The sequence below is a fragment of the Elgaria multicarinata genome, chromosome 9 (assembly GCF_023053635.1).
Source record: "Elgaria multicarinata webbii isolate HBS135686 ecotype San Diego chromosome 9, rElgMul1.1.pri, whole genome shotgun sequence".
NCBI classification, from domain to species: Eukaryota; Metazoa; Chordata; class Lepidosauria; order Squamata; family Anguidae; genus Elgaria; species Elgaria multicarinata.
The window spans coordinates 27,810,804-27,837,282 of record NC_086179.1 but is presented as its reverse complement, the minus strand read 5'-3'; the positions used below and the strand labels follow the sequence as shown (position 1 = coordinate 27,837,282).

The 26,479-nt window shown below is 42.7% G+C and overlaps 1 protein-coding gene across 5 annotated transcripts in view; it reads left to right on the top strand.

Annotated features, from left to right (window-relative positions):
- The window catches only part of IGF1 (insulin like growth factor 1), a 95,030-nt gene extending 86,684 nt beyond the window's left edge, over positions 1–8,346 (top strand). For all 5 annotated transcript variants that reach the window (XM_063133374.1, XM_063133377.1, XM_063133378.1 and 2 more), the window contains exon 5: positions 6,688–8,346. In XM_063133374.1, the coding sequence (XP_062989444.1) occupies positions 6,688–6,727 (40 nt within the window). In that variant the 3' untranslated portion in view covers positions 6,728–8,346. The remainder of the gene's footprint in view (positions 1–6,687) is intronic.
- Positions 8,347–26,479: the final 18,133 nt, after the last annotated feature.

Below are 26,479 nucleotides of genomic sequence, written 5' to 3'. Positions count from 1 at the left end.
TACTGGACCACAAGGGGCTGCATACATACACACATATAATAGTTTAACCTTCTCCCTGACTTGCTACTTTTCTGTGCACAGGGTGGTTCTTAAATGAGGTACCTTTAAAGCATCAGAACCACTACCGGCAATCCAAAATAATACTGTCCAGCAAGAATTGCATTGCATCATCCTGCTGACTGTGTAACTCGAATCACAGATGGAACGACCATCTATTCCCCAAAATAGCTGCACTCATCCTAGCATGCTCTAATGCCTTATTTATACTGTGGCATGAATAGGAACTCTAGTTGTGGCCTAGATCACAGGCACATAACGTCTGCAGCAACCCCACAAGTCATTTCAACCAATGATTCCTTAGAATCATAGTGTTGGAAAGGACCTTGGAGGTGCTCAGTACAGGATGCAATCGCAGCATCCCTGACAGACTGAGTGCCTTTTTTTTTTTGGTAGAAAGTCAGGGTACAATCAAATAAATAAGTAAATAGATTGACATCCAGGCTCTCCTTAAATAGCTCCAACAGAGAAGAGCCCACCATCATCTGAGGCAGTCAGTGTCACTGTCAAACAGGTGATACTATTAGGAAATTTCTTCAGGTGTTTAGGAGGGACAACAGTAAGAAGAGATGTCCCTCACTAAGAAACAGAATAATCCCTTGTCATTTTAGACAGTCCTACAAATGCTTGCATGCAAAGAAGTCTCACTCTCTTCAATTGATTACATGCATCCAAATGAGTTGAAGGCTGCAATCCTAGGACTCACTTCTAAGTAGACATGCATAGGATTGCACTGCGAAGCTGTAATCCTATTCATATCTAGAAAGAATTAAGTCCAATGATGCAGTGGAGCTTACTTTCAAGACAACATACTGTTTCTCCTGAGCTAAGCTTTAATGAAGAACGGACACAGATGGTGCAAAATCTTTGGCTTGCCCCTCTGCATGGACATAAACTTTATTTGTACTTAGTAGTAATTTGTACATATCTCTGGATGATAGCTGGAACCTAAGAATGTATATACATATGAAGTCTTCTGCTGTATTCAAGGCTCCTCCATTTGTAAGAGCAATAGCTTTACAAATGAAGGATCAGAAAATAATTATTATGCAGTGAATTTTTGCTTTACCTCTTACTGGTTTGGTCAGCAACGCCAAAGTGGTGCTATTGTTGTTTAAGAAAGTACTTGACTTTTTAAAAAAAAGCTATAAAAGAAAGCATATGCATATTTTTAAGATATGAAAATGGCAAATATATAGATTTTGCTTATTAAAATAGAAATATTTGTAGCCATAACCTTTCAACTTTTTGTCATTAAAAAGGGAGAAACATCTGCTAAATTGGTAGCTGATTCATATTAAAAAGAGAGAAAGAAAATAAAAAATCCAAAATTAATACTAACACTACGAATGGAATATCAGGAACTGAAGGGTGAGACCTGCTAAGTACTGCTGCAGCCTAACTTCCATTTGTTTCAATAAGTCTTACGCAGGGGTACTATGCTAACCCCATTGGAATGAATGGCTGTTGCACTGCAACAGTGTTTATAGAGTATTACTCATTAATACACCATACCCAGAAATGGGAGTGTTCTAGCACACAGCCCAAAGCTCTTCAGCAGCTCCCATTCTATTAAATACTGGGTACAATCTAGCACTTGTCACGAAATGTGTGCATAAAACTCTGGATCATAGCACAGGATTCTAGCTGTTAAATGTTTCATCTGTTGTTGCACAAGAATAGGATAGTGATTACACCAAATTTATGAAAATGTTAATTCCGCCTTGATATAAGTAAGGAGAGAGTTTGACAGACTTCTGATTTTTCATTGAGAGGGTTAATTGTTGCCAGTCTGCTCTTCCAGTACCCACACCCAGAGCGTTTTCACACGTGACAATAAAAACGCCATGGAGCCTTATGTGTGCCATTCATATGCACATGTGAATGTTGTTAATAAAGCACAGAAGAGGGTCATTTTAAAAACAGAAGTTATATTTGGAGCCACTCTTGGTTTTACATGACAGATGGAAGGAAATGGGGTGGCGGTGGTGGGGAATGATCTAAGGTTGACATGTAAAAATGCCCTAAAAGAAGTTAGTTCCCAACCCAGCATGATAAACATACCAATCCAATTTTAATTGCACTTTAAAAGCAATTTATGTCTTAGTTGCACCAAAATGTGAACAACAAGACCATTCTGGAGAGAATGGCTTAAGTGCACATCACAGCTATAACTGCCCAAACTCAAACTTCTTGCCTTGAAGGGGATTTTTTTAAAAAATCCATTTTTAAGGAATCGTTCTAATTTTTGAGAAAGAGTTGAAGATATATGGCAAACATTCTGTGAAGCTGAAATTGTGTGCTTATGCAAGCTTTGAGTCTATATGTGTGGTTCTTTTTTTAAAAAAAAAATATGATTTTTCACAAACATCATAATGTGCAAAAATTACACCAGGAGTGGGATAATAAAAGTTAAACCCATTTAGGACACAATCCTATGCATACTTAGAAAAAAAAAGTCCTACAGATCCCAGCATCTCTCCATCCATGCTGGCAACTGTTCTTCTCTGTCTTAACATGCATAAGATTGTGCCCTTAGAGATTCTTTTAATTTAGAGACTAGATAGGGGGGAAATGTTCTGATTAAAGCATAATCGGTCTATTTAATGTGTTTAAAACTACTTTTAGTCTAGAAATGAATTGTAATAATTTATTAAAGACACAATATGTACCACTGATTCCTCTTTTAAAAATACCACTCCAGTTCAAACAAATATGCCATATATTTCAAATTTCATCCAAACAGACTGTCCATTGTTCTGGTTTCAGTTGGCCACTGTAGTTTCAATGCCTGTGCATTTGGTGATTATTTTAATTTTTACTTGTTTGGACATTTTTTGTGCTATTTAATAAGTCACAAATTTCATTGGTGATTTTTTTTTCTCACTACCCATTTACTTCAGAAATATAAGCACCATTTGGTAAATCATGTACATCAACTTCCTGTCTCGAAAGAGAAACAACCTAAGTACAAACCTGTATTCATTTTAATCCTGCCATAGACATTTTTGCTTATCACAATATTGCAATATTTTACAAGGACTATCATTGCTCAAACACAGTATCTTATGTACGTTTTTCTGTTTGACTTTTATATGAAGGAGGTTATTAGAATATCTGAAACTTGATTACATATAATACAGTATAGAGATACCACTCTGTAAGACAAAACTAGACAATGTTTTCATTTCCCTAGGAAGACTGAAGCTAGGTATAGTTATTGGCTCTGATCCAGTTTGAGTTAGATGTGACTATAAGCATATTCAGACAAGTGTTTTATCACACGCTTGTTACTGGCTGGTCATGGTATTTTGCGGGTCCTTTTGACAACACTGTCAGCCTCCCGTGAGTCTCCTGCCACTTCTGGTCTTTTTTCTGTCATAAAATAAGAGAGAAAATCCAATTTTTAGGGCTACATTGAAACTTGTCGCCATTTCCTGCTGTGTGCAGGAGAAGCAGTGTGATAAAAAATACCCACTGAATGGGCCTCATGGTTGTTACTTGCTTCCTCTTTCTTCCCTGTGTGAAGAAAGAGGAAGCTGTTCATCTCTAATGAGGGACAGCAGCAAGAGGCAAAGCGACGATAGGGAAACGTGATTTCCCCACTGTCTGAAGTTGCTCTATGGCCAAGTTAGCTACAACTAACTGAAAACCTGTTCTTTCAATGTGGTTTACAATGTGGTTTCTTATGCATGTCTACTCAAACGTAAGCCCCATTGAGTTCAGTGGGGCTTATTCCCAGGTACGTGACTGCAGGATTTCAGCCGTACTCACAATAACTTCAGCTGAATCAGGGCCAATCGTTTTTTATAGACTTGAAGGCAGAATGAAAAAAAGATCACTGCCCTTGGAGACACATCGTTCTTTTTTTTTTATCCCATTATAGTAGAGGTCAGTAACTGGAGGTGCCTGGGCAAAATCTAGCCCAGAGAGACAATCCATTCCCTTTTCAAAGTAGCTCTCCAGAAAACAAGTTGCTGACCAGGGAACCACAATCTCTAGTCAACCACATTTTTGAAGGACAATGAGACACTGCCAACTTCCAAAGTGGTTTCAGATTTGCAAACACATTTTGGTAAATTCTAAACCAGGCTCTCTTCCTCATTTCCTCCCAACTCTAAATATAGGATTTTAAAGTTACACATTGCATCAGTGGAGGCTGGTTGCTCTGGTGTCAGTGAATCCTCTCCGGGTTTCAATCAGAACCAGTCAGAACTCCAAAGGAGCAATCCAAGGTGCAAAGCTCCTTTAGAGTCCTGACTGAAATCTGGAGCAGATTCACTATCCTGCTAAAATCAAAGCCATCTTCCTCCACTGTGTTGCATAGACATGAAACTGTATTACACCATGACCAGATCTACACCAAGCAGGGGTATAACACTTTGAAAGCAGTTTGAAAACAGTCTGTGGCATGTGGCATGGGACCCAACGGTTGTCAGTGCACTTCAATACCATTATAAAGCATTGGTGTAGATCCTGCCTAGGTCAGGCCCTTGATCCATCTAGCCCAGTGCTGTCTACTCTGATTCCCATTAGCTCTCCAGGGTCTTGGGCAGTGGTCTTCCTCTGCTACATGGCCCTTTTAGCATGAGATGCAGGGACTGAACCTGGAGCCTCCTGCATGTAAAGCCTGTGTTCTACCACTGAGCTGAGCTCTGACTTCCCTCTTATATAGGTAGACATTCTTTTCACAAGCATATCCACAATATATTCAGACACTTTATTTGGACAGCGACCATACAGGGAAAGAAAAATAATAACGTGTGCAGTTGGGCAATGGTATTTCTTATCATGCCAACTTCAAGTCATTGGGGAGGGGGGACATCATCTGTACTCAGCCTCATACTGGTTGCATTAAGGGTGCATCTATATTCTTTTCTTCTGCAATATTTAACCAGCAACATAACCACAAGCTCTCTGCTTATCATATGTAAGCTCCTGAATTCTTTATTTCCAGCAGGGCAAACCAACCTTGCATCGCAGCTGATTTAATTGGGATGCATCAACAGAGCCTTATATTTGCAAACCAAACACAACCAACATTTCCAAAGTGTGTGTTCCGTTTACTAGCACTCCCTAGTTGTCCTGGTGGTGCTCCCGCCCTGGCCATCTATTGGATGGTTGTCCCTGTGACATCACTACAAGTAGCCATGCAAATTCCTTCTCTGTGTATCAGTAGCATTGTATTTTATTTTTGAAAACTCAAACTCCCTAGCATTTTTTAAAAATGCCGGTGCTTTCTTGCAAGGTTACCCTCCCCGGACCCTTCCATTCTGAAGAGCTGGGATGGGAAACCTTTGGCCCTCCAGGTGGCCAAACGCACTGGAAAACACAAGCAAAACTATTATTAAAGAGGAAGGGAAAACCCTGACGAAGAAATCATTGAACTCACGAGCAAAAAGTTGGTTGATGCATTCCTAATTGAAAAGGATCAAATGTTTCTCTTTTGCCTGCTGCTCTATAATGTTGCTCTTTGCTACAGCAGCCTGCTCATTTTATAATGGTCACTAAATAGGATGCTTTTGCTGTAAAATACCCTTAAGAGCAAGGGCCTCCGTTATACTCAACTTGCATGCAGAACTAGGCAACATATGCCTGGCATGAATCCAAGAATCATTTCTTATTTCATTAGCAAAGGAAAACAACAACAATTAAAGTGCTTTCACTTGTAATCTAAGGTAGCCTTTTCCCACATGACATGGCAGCAAATTTGGGTTTCCCAAAGGGTGTATACATGACCAGGAACCGTGTCCAATCCCAGAACCTGGACAAGCATTCCTGGGTCTGTAAACATGGGTTTATTTCATTCACACTTTATGTTTTTGGCTATACATCTTTTTTTAAAAAATGTAATGTGTGAAAAGGCTTCAAAATAACACAGTTAAGCCCACATATTTAGTGATGCCCCACTTAACAGCTAAAGGAGTAAATTTGCTCAAATAGATTGATACCAGGGCCAAATAAAAACTTGCCAGCACTGACAAATTATTTCAAGGTTTAGTGCGCCAAAGGCAATATATGATCCAAACCACATAAATCAATGACTGTAGATGGAGTTGGATGTCCCAGTTTTGAGTGCATCCTCACATATTCCATCAAAGGCCCCGTTCTCTTCTGTGGCTGCAAATGCTCTCCAATTTATTTCCCCATTTCATGGAAGAGCATGAGGCTGCCTTTGGCGGGAACATAACCAACGCACATATAAGTGAGACTCTCCCAAGACCAACAATGGGACAGGAAAGCTTCATTTGAGCTCACAGAACTCAAATGCCCATAAACAGCAATGGGATGTGCTTGTTCCATTATATTGGGCCCATAGAATGCGGTCTACGAATCCTGTCAGCCAATGGGGTTTTGTGTGATTTGCGTTCTTTGTTTTTACTTGTAGCAACAATACAGTGTTCCATTGCCCTTAATTTATGAACAGCACTTGTTTATTGCAGAATTAAATTTAAGGGGCAGCTCACTATGTAATAGTGAGATGGAGCGGGGGAAGCTCCGTGTATGTAGGTGATTTTGTATGCCTTAATTATTGTTGCTACTTTTGTCCAATCAATCCATTAGCTGAAATGCCTGTTGTAAACCATCTACCAAAACTGTTTTGTAATTTAGGTTTATTTCCACTTGCAGCCCAATCCCCAAAGCGCTCCGCCAGCACAAGCCCCATTGAGGACCGGAGCCTTAAACTTCCTTACACTATTCAGTAAATGAGAACAACTTTTACTTTGAGGTATGACACAGTGACTCCGATGCATTTCTAACCAATTCCAATGATGAAAATCCAATTGCAGCCAAGGAGAGTAACGGAGCAACCGAAGTGACCAACTGGTGTATTACAGCATATATTTTTCTGAATAGGTTTTGCCAGCCACAAAAAAAAGGATTCCTTAGTGATAAATGACATTTGCTGCTTAAAACAAAAAAAAAACAGACTGTGGTGGTATGTTTTACATAGTTCTGGGAGACTTTGGAGGTTAACACATGCTTTTTATCCTTTCATACTTAGAGATTCAGATAATACAACTGAATGTGAATGGCCACTATCACATGCCAGTATGGCATGTCACTTTTGCTCAGCTGGAAAGGCTTTGGGTGACTGCATGTGGATGACATGTCTGCTATGGATTATTCACAAATCCCTCTGCCCAAAATCTTCCTGCACATGTCCAGCAGGACTGAGGACTGGCTGATGCATGGACAACTGACCAAAAGTAACAAACAAACTGTCATTAAATAGCTATCTAACTTACAAATATTCTTCTTAGCTACAAAAATGCTAAATGTTGAGATTAATATTCATTTGTTTCCCAGAACATTATTTGTTCAAACCCACTGAACTCACCCTCTTCCTTAAATTAAGACTATGATCAACATCAGGAATTAGAAGATATTTCAGACACATATGTGGTCTCTGGAATTTCTAAAAATTCACACCTGAAAGCAATATAGACAGAAACGCCGTTGCAAGGAGCAGTATTTGCTCACATCCTGCTATGAGCTTTCTTTTTCCTCAATCCATTATCCTCAAAGCACTTTGATGGCACAATTCCTGCTGAGGTGAACGGGGCATGCACCTGCACAACACTTTGCAGATTGGGCTGCCAATGTTTGGATTTGTAAACATTTTATTCTTCCTTGTGTTCATTCAAAATGGAAACTGTCATGACTAGATGACAAGTAAATAATATTTCATACTGTGTATGTAACATCAATGTGTTGCAGAACTCCCCCGCCGATTCCAAATACTCACAAAATACTACTTCATCCTATTATTCTCCACATTTAGCACTTCTTGGCTTTCTATGGACACACAGGACATCCAAGCAAAGAAGGACTGACTACAAAAAGAAAAAAAGTTGATCTTGCTATTTTACAAGTCACCCAGAACCATTGAATTCATATTCCCCAGTCCGTGCAAACTGTCTAACCTGGTAAACATTGTTCCATAAAAATAAAATAAAAAATAGTGTACTCACGCTTCTTACAAGGCTCTTTTTAGGCATTTATCATGATAGGTCCAAAAGATCTCAAGAGCTAACTGTCTAATTTTATTTGTCTGTTTGTTTGTATGTTTGTCTTTCTAAATCTTCATTGATTGCAGAAAAAAAAGGATCTTAGTCACACTGTATTAAGTAAAGGCTAGGGCAACCTTTGGTTTGTAGAATGTACTGAAATGTTTGCAACCCTCTTAGGATCCAGTCCAAAATGTGAAACATTACTGTAAGAGGGTATCTTTCTAATGTATTTGTATGTATAGTTTACACCTCTGTGAGGTCTAATAAAGAATACTGGTTAATAAACATAAGTGTGTTGAGCATTTTTTGTTCTCCTGAATAACTTTGCTTTCAAAAGGATTGCTTTAGAGCAGGGATGAGAAACCTCCAGCATGCCAGATGGCATTGGACTCCAACTCCACTAGACCCAGCCAGTGTGGCCAATGTTCTTGTAGTTCATCAACATCTGGAGAGCTGGAAGTTTCCCATCTTTTGCTTTAAAGCACAAGGTGGGGAAACAGAGGGAAAGAGCCCCGCTGGATCACATGCAATGGTGCAGCTAGGTAATTTTAGACCCTGAACTTAATCATCTTAATGACCCTTTAGACAGCCATATATATTAGTTCAGTTGTGAGGCACACATTTCTCTTCAGCCACCCCACCACCACCACCACCACCACTGCCATTCCATGCTTTACAACTGCTTCTACATTCCTGTTGTGTTATTTATGTATTTTATTTATTTATTGCATTTATATCCCGCCTTTTTTCCTCCAAGGAACCCAAGGTGGTGTATATAATCCTCCTCTCCACTTTTATCCTCACAACAACCACCCTGTGAGGTAGGTTGGGCTGAGAGTCTGTGACTGGCCCAAAGTCACCCAGTGGGTTTCCATGGCTGTGTGGGGACTAGAACCCGGATCTCCCGACTCCCAGTCCAACACTTTAGCCACTACACCACACTGGCTAAAAACACCCTATTTGCCAACCCTGATGAAAAATAAATACTCTGATGACGTGTAGTTTTGTATTTTAAACTCATTTAAATGATAGCACCATCATGTCTACAGCCAAAAAAAAAAAAAAAAATGGAGATTGCTTTGACTGCCCTGGGAGTGCAATCCTATGCATGTTTAGACAGAAAAATCCCTGTCACTTCCAGCATTCCACAGCCAGGATGGCTGGCTAGAGAAAGCTGAGAGTTGTAGGACTTTTTTCTGCCTTAACATGCATAGGATTGTGCCCTTAGCTACATTTAACTACATTTTGGTGTAGAAAAAGATACTATGTTTTAAAAGTAAAAATAATAAAAATGTGCATCTGTAATTACATACATACTTGGCAGAGTGGGCACTGAGATAAGTCTGCTTAGGCTCCAGCTGAGATCCCACGGCCCAGCAGGGGCTCACTGTGAACAGCCCCCTGGATTGCTCCTCCTTTTTGTCATTGCAACCAACTTGTTCACCTGCCTCTCACTCTGGACCAGACAGCAATAGCATTAAGAAGGAGCAGTAGCAGATGCAACTGCCAGTTTGGCAACAAGCTCTTCGCCTATCAAGCAAGCAAATAGTAGCAATGATGAGAAAGAAGATGAGGAACAACAGCAGCTGGTGACCATAGCAGTGAAGAAATGCCATCCAGATATTTTGGACTACAACTCAAAGCCTTCCTGACCATAAGATATGCTGGCTGGTGCTAATGTGAGCTGTAGTCCAAAACATCTGGAGGGCACCAGGTTAGGGAAGGCTGCAAGAGATGAGTGGAAAGCCTTCGGCACTTGCCTAGGTGCCTCGGATACAGGCATAGCTGGAAAGATGGGCAAGAAAAGGCTGGTCTAGAGTGTCCCTTCTGTGAACAGGTCAGTCCTTCCATGTGCAGAAGGGACTGAGACCCAGCAGAGGTTCTGACTGGAGGAAGGAGGAAGCAATTTCCCCCCAAAGCTCCCTGAACCGCTTCCCCGAGGGTGGCCACTAACGCATTGCCAAAAAAAGAGGACAAGGAAGAGCAGACTTACCTAAACATTTCCATAAGCTAATTTATATGCATAGGTGCATATTTAGAAATAAGTACTCCAATGTAAATAATAATGCAATACATATCACCATAATGGGGGGAAATGTGATCAGGTATGACTGCTCATTCAGCTGTTGCCCAAGTGCTCAGTTGGATGGGGCAACTCCAAGGCACCTACACTCCCTTCTTAACATTCTTGATCTTTAAGAGTGTCAGCAGACGAGCATTTTATTGCACACTCATTACTGCACACTCATGGTTTTGCGTGGATCCTTTTGATGACAATGTCTACCTCCCATGTATCTCCCACTCCTTCTGGCCTTCTTTCTGTCACAACATAAGACCCCCGGTAAGTCCAATTTATTTTGAGAAGCGAAACTTGCCGCATTCTCCCTCTGTGTGCAGAAAATGTGGCATGATAAAAATGCCCACTGAATGGGCCACGTGGTCATTGTTTACTTCCTCTTTCTTCTCCATGAAGAAAGAGGAATTATTGTACGACAGAAGTGGGGGCAAGAAGCGACGGTAGGGAACCGTAATTTCCCCCCTGTCTGATGATCCTCTAAATTGGACTGGACAAGTAGGATTGAGAAATAATTTGGACTGGGTCTCTTAAATCCCACTGCTAGGACACCAAATGTGGTGTGAAGGCCACCTACCAGTGGGTTTTTATCCTACCAAACCGTCCCTGACTCTGGAGGATCTGACTACCAATCCTTCCTCAGCCTGTACTATAAATTCATTTTGATTCCTTATCCTTTAAATTCCATGGCCACCATTAAAATCCTAACAAAACCTTCCCCTTAATACACCATGAATATTACAAATATGTGCATTAAGCTTTATGCATGTGATGAACAGACACAGAGAATTATTTAAAAGTGTGTGTGGTGGTGGGTTGAAATATTATTTATATTATATACTAATACTATATAACATTGGATTTTATCAATAACTTTCAATAAGTTACTTTACATTAATCTTTGAGAAAGCTGTTATATCCTCAACGAGGTTCATTTCCCTAAATAATATCCATATCCCAATTGCCCTTTCCTTAATGCTACCCCAGTTTGCTCTCCTAGAATGACACAGAGGATGAGACTTGAAGTTATCCTTCTGGTCGTGGACTCACTGAAAGGAAACAGGGCTAAGCAGTCTCTCAGCTGTCACTCATGAGGGATCCTTAGTTTTTTGAGACTCTGGAAAGCTCACTTCAACTTCCACTAAAATCTCCCTTTTGGTCCAGGACCCATCCAAGAAAATGTCACCATTGTCTCCTCTGAAGTCGTCTTGATTCCAGAGGCCAATTGCCTTTGTCGAATTCAGGCCCCAAAGCACTTTTAGAGCCTTTCCAGATATTGTGGCTTATATATGCAAATCTGCACAAACCATCGTTCAACATTTCCTCAGATGACATTGTCCCAGCAAGTATTTTCATGGCAGACAAAATGCTGAAACCTCCAGTGCAAATTGCTGGTAAATTAATCTTTGTCCCAGGAAAGAACAACTATAGTTTCCCCTGTGAAGATGGTGGTTATGATCCTTAATAGTTATTAGATTGCTACCCTTTCTAGCCCAAAAGTGGCCACAAGGTAGTTTAAATGAAAAGTATAAAGGCTACTATCAAACAACAAAGAAAGAGCCAGGATAAAAAGAATACCCAAAACAATAGTAAAAGAGATTATATTACTACTGCTGCCCACTTGCTTTCCCTCTCTCTCAAGGCCAGGGAAGGGAGAGATGGCTTTTGCCAGAAGTCTGGGAAACTGAACGCATGCAGAAGACTTTAGAAATTAGGCTGAGGGCCACATGATAGGCCACATGCGGTTGGTCCCGTGACCACAGGTTGCCCATCCCTGTGAGTCTATGCCCAAATTGCAGCGCTGCCCAGAGGGAAAAGCCAAGGCAGGTGGAGGCTAACTCCTTCGCCTTGCTCCCATGCTGTGAGAGAAACAGAACGCAGCAGCACCAGGGGACTCAAGGGACACGGGGAGGCGTTCAACAACAGGCACCTGATGATTCCAATTCCCTCATGCCAGTAATGCTGTGAACCAGCAACCCTCAAGAGGGCAAGCAGAAGAACATTCTCCTGCTGGGAACCAAACTGCTTGGAAGAAAGCATGCTGTCTGAGAATGTTGGGAGCTGTAGTCCAACACATGTGCTGGGCGCCAGGATGGGGAAGGCTGCCAGAGAAGAGTGGAAGCCCTCAGCACTTGCCCAGCGGCCTTGGATATAGGCACAGCTGTAAAGATGAAGGAGTGAAGAAGTTTCAGGTATTTAAAATTATGGTAAGAAAATATGTTACATTTGCATCCTACCTTTCCAACAAGGTAGGATACAAATATATGGTTCTCCATCTTTCCCTTCACAACAGCCCTGTAGATTAGCCTGAGAGAAGGTGGCTGGCCCCACGATCACCCAAAGGGCATCATGGCAGAGCCAGAATTTGAAGCTGGGGCAGGATCTACACTAATGCTTTAAAGCTCTTTAAGGTGCTTTATAACAGCTTTGACAAAAGTTGGTGCCCAGGTCACACTCCATATACAGTTGTCAAAACTGTTATAAAGCGCTTTAAAGCAGTAGTGTAGAGGTCTCCACAATCCTACTCTAATACTCTAAGCGCTACACCACACCAGCTTTCATAAATAGAATCTCAGTCACCTCCTGATCATGTTATTTGCTGTAGCTTAGTTGCTCTGCATTTTGTTGTTGTTGTTGTTGTTGTTGTTGTTGTTGTTGTTGTACTTCAAAAGCTGGATGGTTATCATCACCATCATTATTTAAATAGTATACTGCCCTGCTTTTGAATGGCATAATTAATGTTGTTGTTGTCATTATTATTACTACAATAAGTCATGGGATGGAGGAAGACACTCTAATTTGCCTAGTGCAGAGAAAGGCCATTTGCTTCCCCTGCTCAGATTCAAGCCCTGTCAACTCAATATTCTACACCTGCAATAAATCCCATCATGGAATTCCAGGCGATTTTCACACAATAGGAAGTGTGTGCAACCATTAGAATGTTGAGTCAAGAAAATAGATGCTGTCAGTTCTACAATATCCAGCCTACAGAGACATTCAAATGTGTTGGATAGTGAGAGGAGGGGCAGTTAAACAGGATCCCACCTCTTGTATCTCCTCTCCGGCAATCCCTTGGAGGCACAAAGTTTCTGATGCCCCCATGGAACTCTGCCACCTGCAAAGTTTTCCTTCTACACTTTCATGGAGGGGGCAGCTCCATGAATGAATGCATGCATGCATGCAGAAAAGAGGGGAGCGTACAAAGCTTCCCCCTCCAATGCAGTGAAGGAGGAGTTCTGGATTCAGGCAAATTTAAGCTGGCTAATTCAGGTCTCCACAGCAGAACAATTTGCCCAAGAGAAAAAGCATAAGAATGAGGCCTGATATAGGGAAGATACTCCAAAGGACACTTGCAGGATTTGTTTTCCCTGTCTCAGTCTTTCAACCCCCTTCCAGGGGCCCTGACATATCAGATCAAGGAGAGCATCTATTTTGGTCTGTCTCTAGCCACTTCTAGTGAAAACTTTGCAACAGGCCCTGGATCCATAAAACTGAAATGGAAAAGCAACATCTGTATGACACTGATTACTTCTGCTTAGCATCCATAAAAAAAGAAACACAAAGTCACCCTGACCCAGTGACTCTAGAGTTTGTATGGGGGCTCCATAATGCATTAAACAAAAAACTTCTAGGCAAATGAGGGCAGCCGTATTCTCTTTAATACTCCCTGGTAAGAATCGCAGGCTGATCCTATGGTCCCAGTATGGCAAAGCAAACACCAGCCCAACGTCAGCATGTTCCTGTGATGAACCAACAGCAAGGTCAGAAGCAAAACTTGCAGAAACAAGTAGTAGCATAGTAGCATTCCCAACACTTGTCAGTGCATCATGATGGCTCCACCCAGTCTATACACATCTCCTTCACAGCCACAGCCAGGGCCAACTCTGAAGCATGGTGAATCCCCTGCTCAGGCAGTGCATTGGGAGGGGAGGCAGATGGCTGAACTGGCCCTGCTCACCTATGCAGCAAATACTGAAGCAGGAGAGCAGCAGGTAGGGCTTCTTGGAGGAAGAGCTGCCTCCCCCACTCCATCTCTCACCCTGAGCCCTCGGACGAAGCAAGAGATCAGGCAGGTGGATTCGCCAGAGAGGCCACCCACCCCATCTCTCACTTGGGAGAGGGCTGAGACTGAGAGATCAGGCAAGTGGATTCTCTGGAGAGGTCACCTGTCCACCTGCTTGCCTGCCCACCCAACCTCTTGCTCTGGGACCCACCGCCCCGAACAAGAAATTGGGTCGGCAGGCGGTCTCTCTGGAGAGCAGTCTCAGCCACACAAAGCAGCTGACGCACCTCTCCAGAGAGGCTGCCCACCAGATCTCCCACTCTGGGAGTGTCCCCCAGATGAGAGATTAGGTGTGCAGCTTCACCAGAGAGGCACCCAGGCCCAAAGACCATGCTTTGAGGGCTCCATCCCTCATAATGCCACGCTTTGAGGAAGGGCCCCTCAAAGTGTAGCACTGGACCTTGGTACCTCTCTACAGAGGCTGCCCACCCAATCTGTCAGCGAGGGGGCAGGGGAAGGCCGCAGCAGTGGCAGCTGCTGCTGCTGCAACGCCATGTCCAGTGCTGTGTACTGAGATATGCCCAACTGTCAGGCACCAGGACATCTTATATTGCCACTGACCATAGCAGAAAGTAAATGACTAAGTAAATGAGAATAGATGGTAGCACAAAAGCAGATGTGGGGAATCTTTTCTGGCCCAAGGGCTGTGTTGCCGCCCAGGAAATCGCTTGGGGGCTAAATGACCAGAGCCTGAAGTGCCTACTCTCTCTCTCTCTCTCTCTCTCTCTCTCTCTCTCTCACACACACACACACACACACACACACACACACACACACACACACACAATCCACAAAATTCATATACACACACACTTCCTAGTAGGGGAGCATTTTCCTTACTTGGTGCTGAGAGAGGCTTCCTTTCTCAGTGTTGAGCAGGGAAAATCTCTAATCCCTGATTAGTTCTGGGCAGAGAAAGGGCCTTATCTCCTATCAGCTAGTGATTGGATATGAAGTCTTTGGCCTGGAGAGATGGGAATGAAGCCTGGGAATGAAGCTAGTGAGCCAGATGTGGAACCCCTGGGGCAATATCTGTCTCATGGGCCAGAGTTTCTCCATACCTGATCTAGAAGCTCTTCTGTTTGTCATGGTATTGTACAATGTATTGTAATTAGGACCATACTCACCCTTCCCATGTAAGGAGTTGCTCTGGGCCACTGTCTGTGAGGAACAAGGAGCTATGACTTTTGGCCAGAGGTACCAATACTGTTGATGTTCATCCATGACGGTGGCCGTCCTCCGTCGCTTTCACCAGTGCATGCAAACCTATTTGCATCTGTTTGTAGCCAACAAAAACGCCCCCTTCTACAATTTATATATACCACAGTCATTTCCCCAGTGTGGGAGACAGGGCTATATCTTGTGGATTAGGAGAGGGTTTTTTAGCCAATACATGTTTTCCCATAACACAGGTGGGAGAGGAAGACATCTATGGCTATGGGTGCTGAGTGGTTGGAACACCTTCGCCCAGGGTAAAGGATGGAGGATGCATGGGCACCTCACTTGGGAGAATGGGCTTCCTCTCCTTGGCCTACCAGAGTGGAGTTCTTGCAGCCCCACTTACAGTCATGGAAAGACAGTTTCAAGTGGGTGAGTGGGAGGAGTGAATCTGGAGTCCTAAGGTGAAGTACCTGTAGCAATTTGTCCTTCCTGCTTTGTTTTGGCAGTTTGGCTGTTCATTGTTTGTACAGCATGCAAACAACAGACCCATCAATAAGTTCCCAGTTATTTACTCTAAGTTTTATGGACATGAGGACAGAGTGATGTTGCAATGCTATGTTCCTTGACAGACTCGATCAGAGTTCGTTTGAACTCTGCTCCTCTTCAGCATGCAACTCCTTTGCTGAGGGAACTGCACTGGCCCTAAATAACTTGGGACCAGGATACCTGAGAGAGTGCTTTCATCCCTATCAACCTGCCCAGTCACTGAGGTCATCAGAGGGGCGCCATCTTGTTCTTCAACCCAAACAACAACATGTCTTGAGCCAGCCCTGCTTTTGCAATATGTGGGAATGGGCCATAAACTACATTAGGATTCCTCCTAAGCACTGTCCCTCTATCAGCGATCCCCTACTCTACCTACTATTGCTGTTTCTGCTGTCAATGCCTAAGTGTATTGCTATGCCAGCATACTATGTACTCCACTGGCATAAACTGGTTTAGGAGTGAGCCTATCCCACCTAAGAACATAAGAAGGGCCCTGCTGGATCAGACCAAGGGTCCATCCAAACCAGCATTCTGTTCACTCAGCTGTCAAGGGGAAACCCACAATCAGGACATGAGTGCAACAGCAACCTCCCATCCATCTTCCCCAGCAATTGGTGTACATAGGATTAGTGCCTCTGATACTGGAGTAGCATACAGGCCTCAGGACTAGTAGCCATTGATAGCTTTGTCCTCCAGGAATTTGTCTAACCCCCTTTCAAAAGCCATCCAAATTGGCGGCCATCAAAACGACTTGCGGTAGCGAATTCCATGGTTTGACTATGCGCTGTGTGAAGATGTAGCGAGCATAACTTTACAACTTGGAGTGCTAACTTTCAGAGAGCATAACTTGCAGAGGGTTGCTCTGTAATTGAGCCAGGCTTGGAATTAATTTGAGCTGGGTCGAGCCTGGGCTTCAGATTCTACACTAACGGCCAGGGCTCATCCGTGGAATACCAGTCCTTCTAATAACGAACTCAGATGGTTGAATGCCAACAAACTTTTAGCCAAAATTAGGACACTGTGAAACAACAGAGAAGTATCAGCCTACTTGGGGAAACCCCAAGGTTGCTTCAGCTATTGGGCGGTATAGAAATGCAATAAATAAAATTAAAAATAATAAAATAAAATAAATAAAGGTTTACAGAAGTACAAAATGTCTTTGCGGGGAAAACCCAAGGTGGCAAAAAAGCCCACACATACAAAAACAGCCAAATGAGGATGAAGCATGCTTAGTGACCACAGAATGCTGTTTATTGAAGGGGGAAAGGAAAAATAGGGGTGGGGGAATAGAATGGAGTATTCTGGAAAATGGCATGGCTGGCTTGGATACCGAAAAGGAGCACTTATGCTGCAACATTTCGTTGCATGTCCCACTTGTATCAGGTATTAACAAAGGGAATACTGCTCATATGTAGAAACCCTCCCTCCAATTATGAAGTATAATTCATATGAATACCTGCAAGGACTTCCAGGACACAGTTTGTGCATTTCATGGAGGCTTGAACCTTGGTGTGTCTCTGAAACATGCACATGAAACATTTTCTGAAACAAAAGAAAAACCCAGCATTCTTCTGCTCACATGGAAACTCCACATGTGCACCAAACACTCCATGGGGCTCTAAGAGAAGGGGGGAAGTAGTGGTGAATGAAATCCACAAACTCTTTCTGTCTTCACCTAAAAAGCAAACAAACCCCAAACTGCCTGTAGACTCTTCAGTACCAACAATTTGGAGCTCCATGCCAGCTGCCAGCTGTACACAACTGAAAAATTCAGCTCCCCATGAAATGTCTTTGTCTGTCAAAATACTTACATCTTTAGGTGGACAGAGGAAAAGATTTATCAGTGTCAAAATGTGCATAGCCCTATTTCCAGCCAGGAGTCTGCAGGACAATTCTTGGCTGCTTCAATGCCCTGTGGAAATGGGTTTCTGGAGAGGAAAAGCAAAGATGAAAAATAAATGTCCATCATACACTTCTGGAAGCCATTCTTCTACCCTTTCTAGATGCATCAAAAGTCCCGCAACAGCTGTAATTTCCCAGAATTTGAGCACGTGAGTGAACATGGAAAGCTCTTGACACAACATATTAAAACGAAAGGCTTTAAGTAAATTAAATTTATAAACTGTCTTTCCGGAAAAAGATGGCAATCAAGGGCAGCTAGCAATAATAAATTACAAATCAAAAACCGGATCTTAATTAAATCATAATGTAAAAACACCATTTCGGAGTCTGATGGCTGTGGTTGATAGGAGGCTTGACAAAAATTCGTTTCCACACCTTGCATGAGCGGATCCACCTTCCACTAGCACCAAGCCACCATTGGATACAAGCCAGTAATTAACACTGCAATCCTATTCATGTCTACTCCAGAGTAAGCCCTATTGACTTCAGATAAGTGTTTAATGGACCATGGAACCTAAGGAAGTGGTGGGCTCTCCATCATTGGGGGTATTCAAGTAAAGACTAAAAAACCATCTGTCAGGGATGCCTTAAAATGGGTTCCTGCACTGCACAGGAGGCTGGAATCAATGGCCTAAATGGCCCTTTCCAACTCTAAGATTCTATGATTCTATTATTTTTATCTTGCCTTTTCCTCCAAAGAGCCCAAGGTTAGAGTAACCATATGGAAAGGAGGACAGGGCTCCTGTATCTGTTAACAATTGTATTGAAAAGAGAATTTCAGCAGGTGTCATTTGTATGCATGCAGCACCTGGTGAAATTTTCTCTTCATCACAACAGTTAAACTTGCAGGAGCCCTGCTCTCTTTTATATCTGGTCAATCTAGTATAGCTCCCAGTCATATCCCAGTTTCATGACCATGTGAAGAATTCCATGGCAGTTCTTGGTACACTGGCCGGGAATTGATGAATTTAAACTGGCGAGTTGGATAACGGGGGAACCCAATAGACATGCTTTTATGCCCACCTTATGGAGTAAGGGGTCCCAGTTTAAAATCCCAGGTGTACTCTCTTGAGTTCTCCAGTTCTCTGACCCTTCCATAAGCCCGACTCCCAAACCCAGACAGGTAGCGTTCCTAGCAATACAGACCACAGGAAGCCAAACCAGAGAGTCATCTATTTCCCAGGGACACAAAATCTATTCCACAAAGCCCTAAGTGTCCATTCATGTCAATGGAAGGTGTTTGTGTTTTCTCATCTTAATTGCCATGCAAGACGTTATCTCCGGAGCAATTCAAGAACACTCCCCTTCCCACATGCTGCAAAAAATCTTCCCCTGCATAGCAATTAAGCTGAGGACAAAACATTTCCCATTGTTTTGGGGGTGATCTGGGTCATGGTGCAAATTAATTGAAGAATGTGTTTTATTTGAGATTATATGGATGAGACCTTAACTGGCTGGCTTTGCCACCTGTGAAAAGGAAACCAATCCTAGTAATTATAGCTACATTTGTATATACAGAATATAAATCAGCATATGTGGATTTTATGCAGGGCCTACAGGGCCTGGGCTCCGAACCTTTTAAAGTGCCTAGCAAGGTCCCCGGCTCTCTAACTTGAAGCCATTTCGACAATGTTTCAGTCTGACGTTTTCATTTTGTGGACAAAGCGAATCCCTTTTGTTGAGATTTCTAGCTGACTCGTCTCCAAAATGACTTTGGTGCTGATTTGTAGAGGGAGGGAAACAGCCAACCAGATGTCATTCCGCAGATGCAAAATACGCCAGAAACAATTGGTACTGATTGTAATGATAGCGTTTGCAGCCTGTGTGAAGTCAAAAGCTTTTGGGCTAAGGAGCCTTTCTATTCAGCAGGAGGTCCAAGTGCGAACTCTTCCTGTTCTTTTCCAATGTGAAAGTTACAGCACTGATAGCTTAACATGGTCGCCGTTTTTCCGACCACAATCATAAAGACAGACGTAATGCCTCAGTCTGCTGGTAGAAAAAACCAACAGGACCAGCAACAAAAAACTGCAGCGTGGAAGGCTGAGTCAGTCAGTCAACACAACATACCATTGAATATTTATGGGTGTTTCCCACCCCTTAGGGTTCCTTAAGATGTTTTGTACCCCTACAAACCTCACCTCTCCCCTCCACACACAAATCTGCCAGTACCTCCCTCTTGTGCACGGATGCTCCAATTTTGGCTACATAATGGCAGGCACACCCCCTGAAGTTCAGGAATCGAATACAAAACATAAAACAGGACTTATTCAGCCTAGAAAAGGAGACTTCTAGAAAATGAAAAATTGTTTTCGCAATCTTGCTTTTCTCCCCACCATTGCTGTCATTTGAATCAAGTTTATAATAAGTTGTCACTGTAGTAAGAAATGCTTTTAACAATTTGGTCCGTAGCCCAAGTCGAACTGACCTAGCTATAAGCTCTGAGAAGCTGTTTTCACACAGCTCTGTGAATATATATTATTTTCTGTGACAGCCAACCTGGGCCAGTTCCAGGTTAACTGGGGAGGCTGACAGAGTTGTCGTCAGTATAATCACAGCCACAGGCAATGATGTCCTTAAGCATCTGGGACAAGTTTCCTCACATGGAGTTAGGAAATCACAATGAAACCTAATTGAAATTGGATTGATTCTAGCATGCTTCAAAAATTAACATAGGAAACTGCCTTGTACTGAGTTTGATCACTGGTCCATCTAGCCCAGTATTGTCCACACTGACTGGCAGGGTTTCAGGCAGGATTCTTTCCTCGCCCTACCAGGGATTGAACCTGGGACCTTCTGCATGCAAAGCATGTGCACTATCACACTGAATTATGGAGGTACCCTCAGCTTTAAAACCTTTAAGGCCCCAAGAGTATCCTGCTGGGCTGTATTGTATGATTAGGCAAGCACAGGAATGATGACAATTCTAAACACACAGCCTCGCCCAGAGAGGAGTTGATGATCAAACATGCTGAATCATGATCAGCTTGTTGGATCCCGTCTAGGGTGGCAGAGCATGAGGAGAGATGAATTGTGCACACCCACTACCATCACCAGAAGGGCTCCCCGAAAGCAAGTGCTCTGGAGAGTCCAGCTGGCCCCTCTCAAATGCAGCAGCAGGAGAGTGGTTGGCAGGGCTCTTTGTAACAGCTGCCTGTCCTAAACAGAGGAGATGCCTTCCCTCCAGGCCGGTCTAAGAGCAAGCAGAAGGTGGCCAGGCTCTCTGGCAAGCCACATCAGCAGGAGAGAGCGGCCACCACAGAGCTCTTCAGGGAGCCAACTAGATGCAAATGCCTGGCTGTGAGGAGTTCCTTTCTCAGAGCCAGACATTGTGGAGACTTGAGAGGTATGCCAGATCACCTGTGATGCAGGTGATCTCATGGGACACCTCTCCTCCAAACCATCCATCTATCCTCCAAAGCAGCTGCTCATCCTCTGTTTACCCAGAGCTAACATTCAATTTATTTATTTATTCATTCATTCATTCATTCATTCATTCATTAAATTTCAATACCGCCCAATAGCCAAAGCTCTCTGGGCAGTTCACAACAACTAAAACATAAAATACAGCATGATGGAACATAATAGAAGAGTGTAAAACTACAATATAAAGCCACAATGAAAGATAAAAACGAAATAAAATCTAGCAGCTGTGCAAACAAATACATTCCATTTCTATTAAAAACAACAGAAATGGAAAGGCTAAAATGCCTGGGAAAATAAGGTCTTCACCTGGTGCCTCAAAGACCACAATGTAGGTGCCAGGTGAGCTGCTCTGGGGATCCCATTCCATAACTGGGTGGCCACAACAGAAAAGGCCCTCTTCTTAGTAGCCACTCAGCTCAATTCCTTTGATGAGGGCTCCTGAAGAAGGAACTCCAAAGATGGTCTGGGCAGGTATGTATTGGAGGAGACCTGGCCCCAAGCTGTTTAGGGCTTTGAATGTTAATACCAGCTTTTTGAATCCAGCCTGGAAATGGATTGGCAGCCAGTGCAAATGGAAAAGTACTGGCATAATAAGATCACATTGGCCAATCCCTGTTAACTATCTCACTTCCCTAGTTTGGACCAACTGAAGTTTTGGGACCGTTTTCAAAGGCAGCCCCATGTATAACTCATTGCAGTAATCCAGATGAGAGGTTACCAGAACATAGATAACTGTAGCTAGGCTATCGCTGTCCAGATAGAATCGTAGTTGGTATATCAGCCTAAGCTGATAAAAGGTGCTCTGTACCACCAAGGCCACCTGTGCCTCCAGTGACAGTTCTGGATCTAAGAGCACTTCCAAACTACAAGCCTGATAGTTTAGGAGTGCAACCCCCTCTACAACAGGTTGAGTATCAGTCATCCAAGCAGAAGAACCACCCACTAACAGTACCTCCATCTTGTTAGATTGAGACTCAATGCCCCCTCCCTCAGTGAATTCGCTAGTCGCTATTTGCTCCTCATCCTCTTTCTCATCTTTGCTTGACAGAGAACCAATGAGGAAGTAGACCATGGTATCACCTGCTCCTCCTCCTTCTCACCACCACCCTTGTCTGGGTTACAGCAAGAGGCAAGTGAACGAGCAGGTTGCCATGGTGAAGAGAAGCAGCAACTCCAGAGAACTCTTGTCAGTGGGCCCCTGTGAGATGTGGACCCTTGGCAGGTGTTGAACCATACCTACCCTTGAGGCTGGCTCTGCCTGGGGTGCATAGACAAAAAACCACATTTCACGAATAGGTTTTGCATGTCTATACACTCGACCGTTTTTATTACATTATGGTCAATAAATATGACAAGGTTTATATTAAATAGTATTTTGCAGCATAGTTTAAAGTTTAGGTAGAAAGCTTCCCTTAAAACATACTGTAGTATCACTGTTTTCTGATTATTACATTAGATCTCTTCACCACAACGCTAGCTCCAGGCAGGAAACAAGATTTTGGCTCCCATTCATTTGGATGCTTGTCTGAGGATGTTTATGGAATTTCTGGAAACTATTTCAGTTCTGGACAGCCTGGAGTAAAACTGCATAGAAATATACAGTTTTCAAAGCTGATCTATGCCTTCAGAAAGTCATTAGCAGTTTGCATTTATAGCGCATCTTGTAGATTGCTGATGAGATTCACAAAAGGATAATAACGAAACTCCAGGTCTCTTTATGAGGCCTATAGTAAGGTGGTTTGAAATTGCCATTTTTATTTCTCATGTGAATTTGCTTCAGCTAGAAAAGTGCTGACTGAGAACTCTGGCACAATTATCATTTGTATTCACCAAACAGGAAGAGCATCGGAGCAACTTTAACCAACACGGTCCTGGCAAAATATCAGGGCCTTAGTCCAGAGATGCTCTTGTGCAACAGCAGAACATAAGGAGAGCCAGGCCAGATCAGACCAAGTGTCCCTTTAGTCCAGCAGTCTGTTCACACAGTGGCCAAGCAGCTGTCAACCAGGGACCAACAAAGCAAGACATGGTGCAACAGCACCCTCCCACTCATGTTCCCCAGCAACTGGTGCACACAGGCTTACTGCCTTTGGTACTAGAGGTAACACATAGCCATCAGCGCTAGTAGCCATTGATAGCCTTCTCCTGCAGGAATTTATCCAATCCCTTTTTAAAGCCATCCAAATCGGCGTCCATCACATGTTGTGATAGTGAATTCCATAGTTTAACTACGCGCTGTGTGAAGAAGCACTTCCTTTTATCTGTCCTGGGCTAGAATTTCACTACTGCTTTAAAGCGGTATTGAAGTGCACTTATAACTGTTGGGGCACAATCCACTTTCCATATAACACTTTCATAGTGTTAAATCCAGCTTTTTATTCCACACTCATAATGATTTGACACAAGGTGTAGATCTGGCCCTGAATCTCCTACTAATCAGCTTCATGGGATGACCCCAGGTTCTAGTATTCTGAAAGAGGGAGAAAAAACTCTCCCTATCCACATTCTCTACACCATGCATGATTTTGTACACTTCAATCATGTCTCCCCTTACCCTTCTTATATCCAAGATAAACAATCTGAGCTGTTGCAACCTTCCCTCATAGGGGAGATGCACCAGCCACTTGATCATTTTAGTTGCCCTTTTCTGCACTTTTTTCCAGTTCTACAATATCTTTTTTAGTGTGTGACCAGGACTGTACACAGTATTCTAAGTGTGGTTGCACCATAGATTTGTATAAAGGCAGTATGATACTGGCAGTTCTATTCTCAATTTCTTTTCTAATAAAGCCTAACATAGAGTTTGCCTTCTTTACAGCAGCCGCCCACTGGCTTGACATTTTCATCAAGCTGTCTTTTTTGGTCGGTCACCAGTAGCTCAGATCCCATCAGGTTATACTTGAATTTGGGATTATTATTTTTTGTCCCAATATGCATCACGTTGCACTTGCTTACAATGAACCACTTTTGCCATTTGGATGCCCATTCTCCCAGTCTGGAGAGATTCTTTTGGAGCTCCTCACAATCCCTTTTTGTTTTAACAACCTTAAATAATTTGGTGACATCAACAAACTTGGCCACTTCACTGCTCACTCTTTAGTCCAGATCATTTATGAACAAGCTGAAAAGCATTGGTCCCGATACAGATCCCTGTAGGACCCCACTATTTACTTCCCCCCATAGGGAGAATTTACCATTTCTTCCTACTCTCTTCTTTCTGTACTTTAAACAGTTACTGATCCATAAGAGGGCTTCTCCTCTTATTCCAATACTACTAAGTTTGCTCAGGAGTCTTTGTTGGTGGACTTTGTCAAAAGCAGACTTGCATCTTCTTATTTCCTCAGTTACTGTTGATTGTTAATCTCAGCTAGGTCTGCTAGCGCCAACTTTTCAATGGACCATTGTAACTGTGCATTTAACAGCAACTTGATGTGCAGACAATGGGTTGAATCCAAAGATTACTTTCTGCAAATGGAAGGGAATTCCATGGAAGACATTCCATGGGCTCTTTCTATTCACAGATTACTTCCATTCAAAGGATGGAACCTTTAGATCAGGATGGGCAACTTTGGGTACCTGGGGGCCAATTTCCACACCTCCCCTGGATTCTCCCCCTCCGATGGGTTATACACACCTCTGGCAGCACCAAATAAGTGGGGGAAAGCCAGCGTTTTGCCATTGAAATTTGATGGCAAACCAATATGGAGGCTTGATGAGAACAAATTTAGCTTGTTTCCAAGCTATACTTGTCCTTCATACGCCTCATAGTGGCGATAGTGCCTCCTCTGCACAGCAGCTACAGAGGCTTACTGAATACAAATTTAGCTCATCCTTAGTAAGTACCCATAGTGGTTTGCTGCCGAATTTCGGTGGCAAACCACCGTTTTTGTTCATCGTTTTCCTGAGGTGGGGGGGTTGAAGGGGGCCACATGGAGGGCTATGTGTTGCTCACCCATGCTTTAGATCCAACCTATCAGCTGATTATTATGATCATCTGCCTGCTATAAAAAGATCCCTGCTGGTTTCTGAACATCGAACTGCTGTTAAAGGCACAAGAAGAACTGACTGAGAAACTCCGGACAGACAAACATGAACTGGAGGAGGGGAAACCGAGTGGAACTTAATTGAGAATTATCCCAGGTTACTGGTCCATTTCGGCACAGGATTGTTCTGGCCTTGGTGGAGGGCGGAACTTGTGCGAGCCCAACTACTCATATAGGATTCTGCTGTAAAAGCTAAACTTGTTCTTCCAGTTCATTCATATGGCCTGCTTGTGCTGGACCGTTTGGCTGTTGCCTCTTAAAGAGACAGAATCCAACACTGCTGTCTTTTTAGTCGTGGGTCAGCAGAAAATATAGTCTCTTTAGCCTTTAACTATGAACTATTTGTTTCAAATGGTCTGGAAAATTGCAGGCAAAAACATAAGACTGTACCAACAGTAAACACTGACGTATTTGGGGTCTGGCTCCCTCTTGATTCCTTGAGAAAATAACGTACTGATAGGTTACTGCCCGAAAGCAGTGTGCTTCTTACTGAAACCAAGTGCTGCAAAATTACAGTAAAACTGCTTCAACTCAAGTCAGTGGATGCTTATTGCTACTGAAAAATGCAAGAAAGTACCACAGTTCATTGCCAGTCGGCCAAATTCATTGCCAGTCAGAGTTCTACATGCTCACCTACAAAAGGCTGGCTGATTGCATTGTCTTGTGATATGATAGAAGTGGCAAGTTGTTAAGCTACAAGAGAAACAATTCTGTATTAGTAAATTAAAATCAAATCCCTATCTTGTGAATGTATCGCTTAAGTAAAATATCACCAACATCCCTGATTATTTAATACTTCGAATAGACATTAAAGCCACAGAACTGTCTTCAATATAAATAACCTGTCTCTATATTATTACAATGTTGTTTTTTCAAATAAATTGTATTTGAAAGCTGGACTATTCACCTATTCCCAGCTGCCCTTTGCTGTTTTCAATGGACAAGAGTTTCAGATCATCTGCAAAAAATCAACTGTAGCCTTAAGAGGTTTTGGTACAAAAATGAAATATTCCTGCCAGGTCTTTTTTCTGGCTGATAAACAAGTCTTGACAAGCAGCCATATTAACATTACCAGACTACCTCATTATTATTATTATTATTATTATTATTATTATTATTATTATTATTATTAAAAACTAATTACTCTGCTTCCAGAAGAAAAAGAATATTTTCCTGAAATCTTTTTAAAAATTAT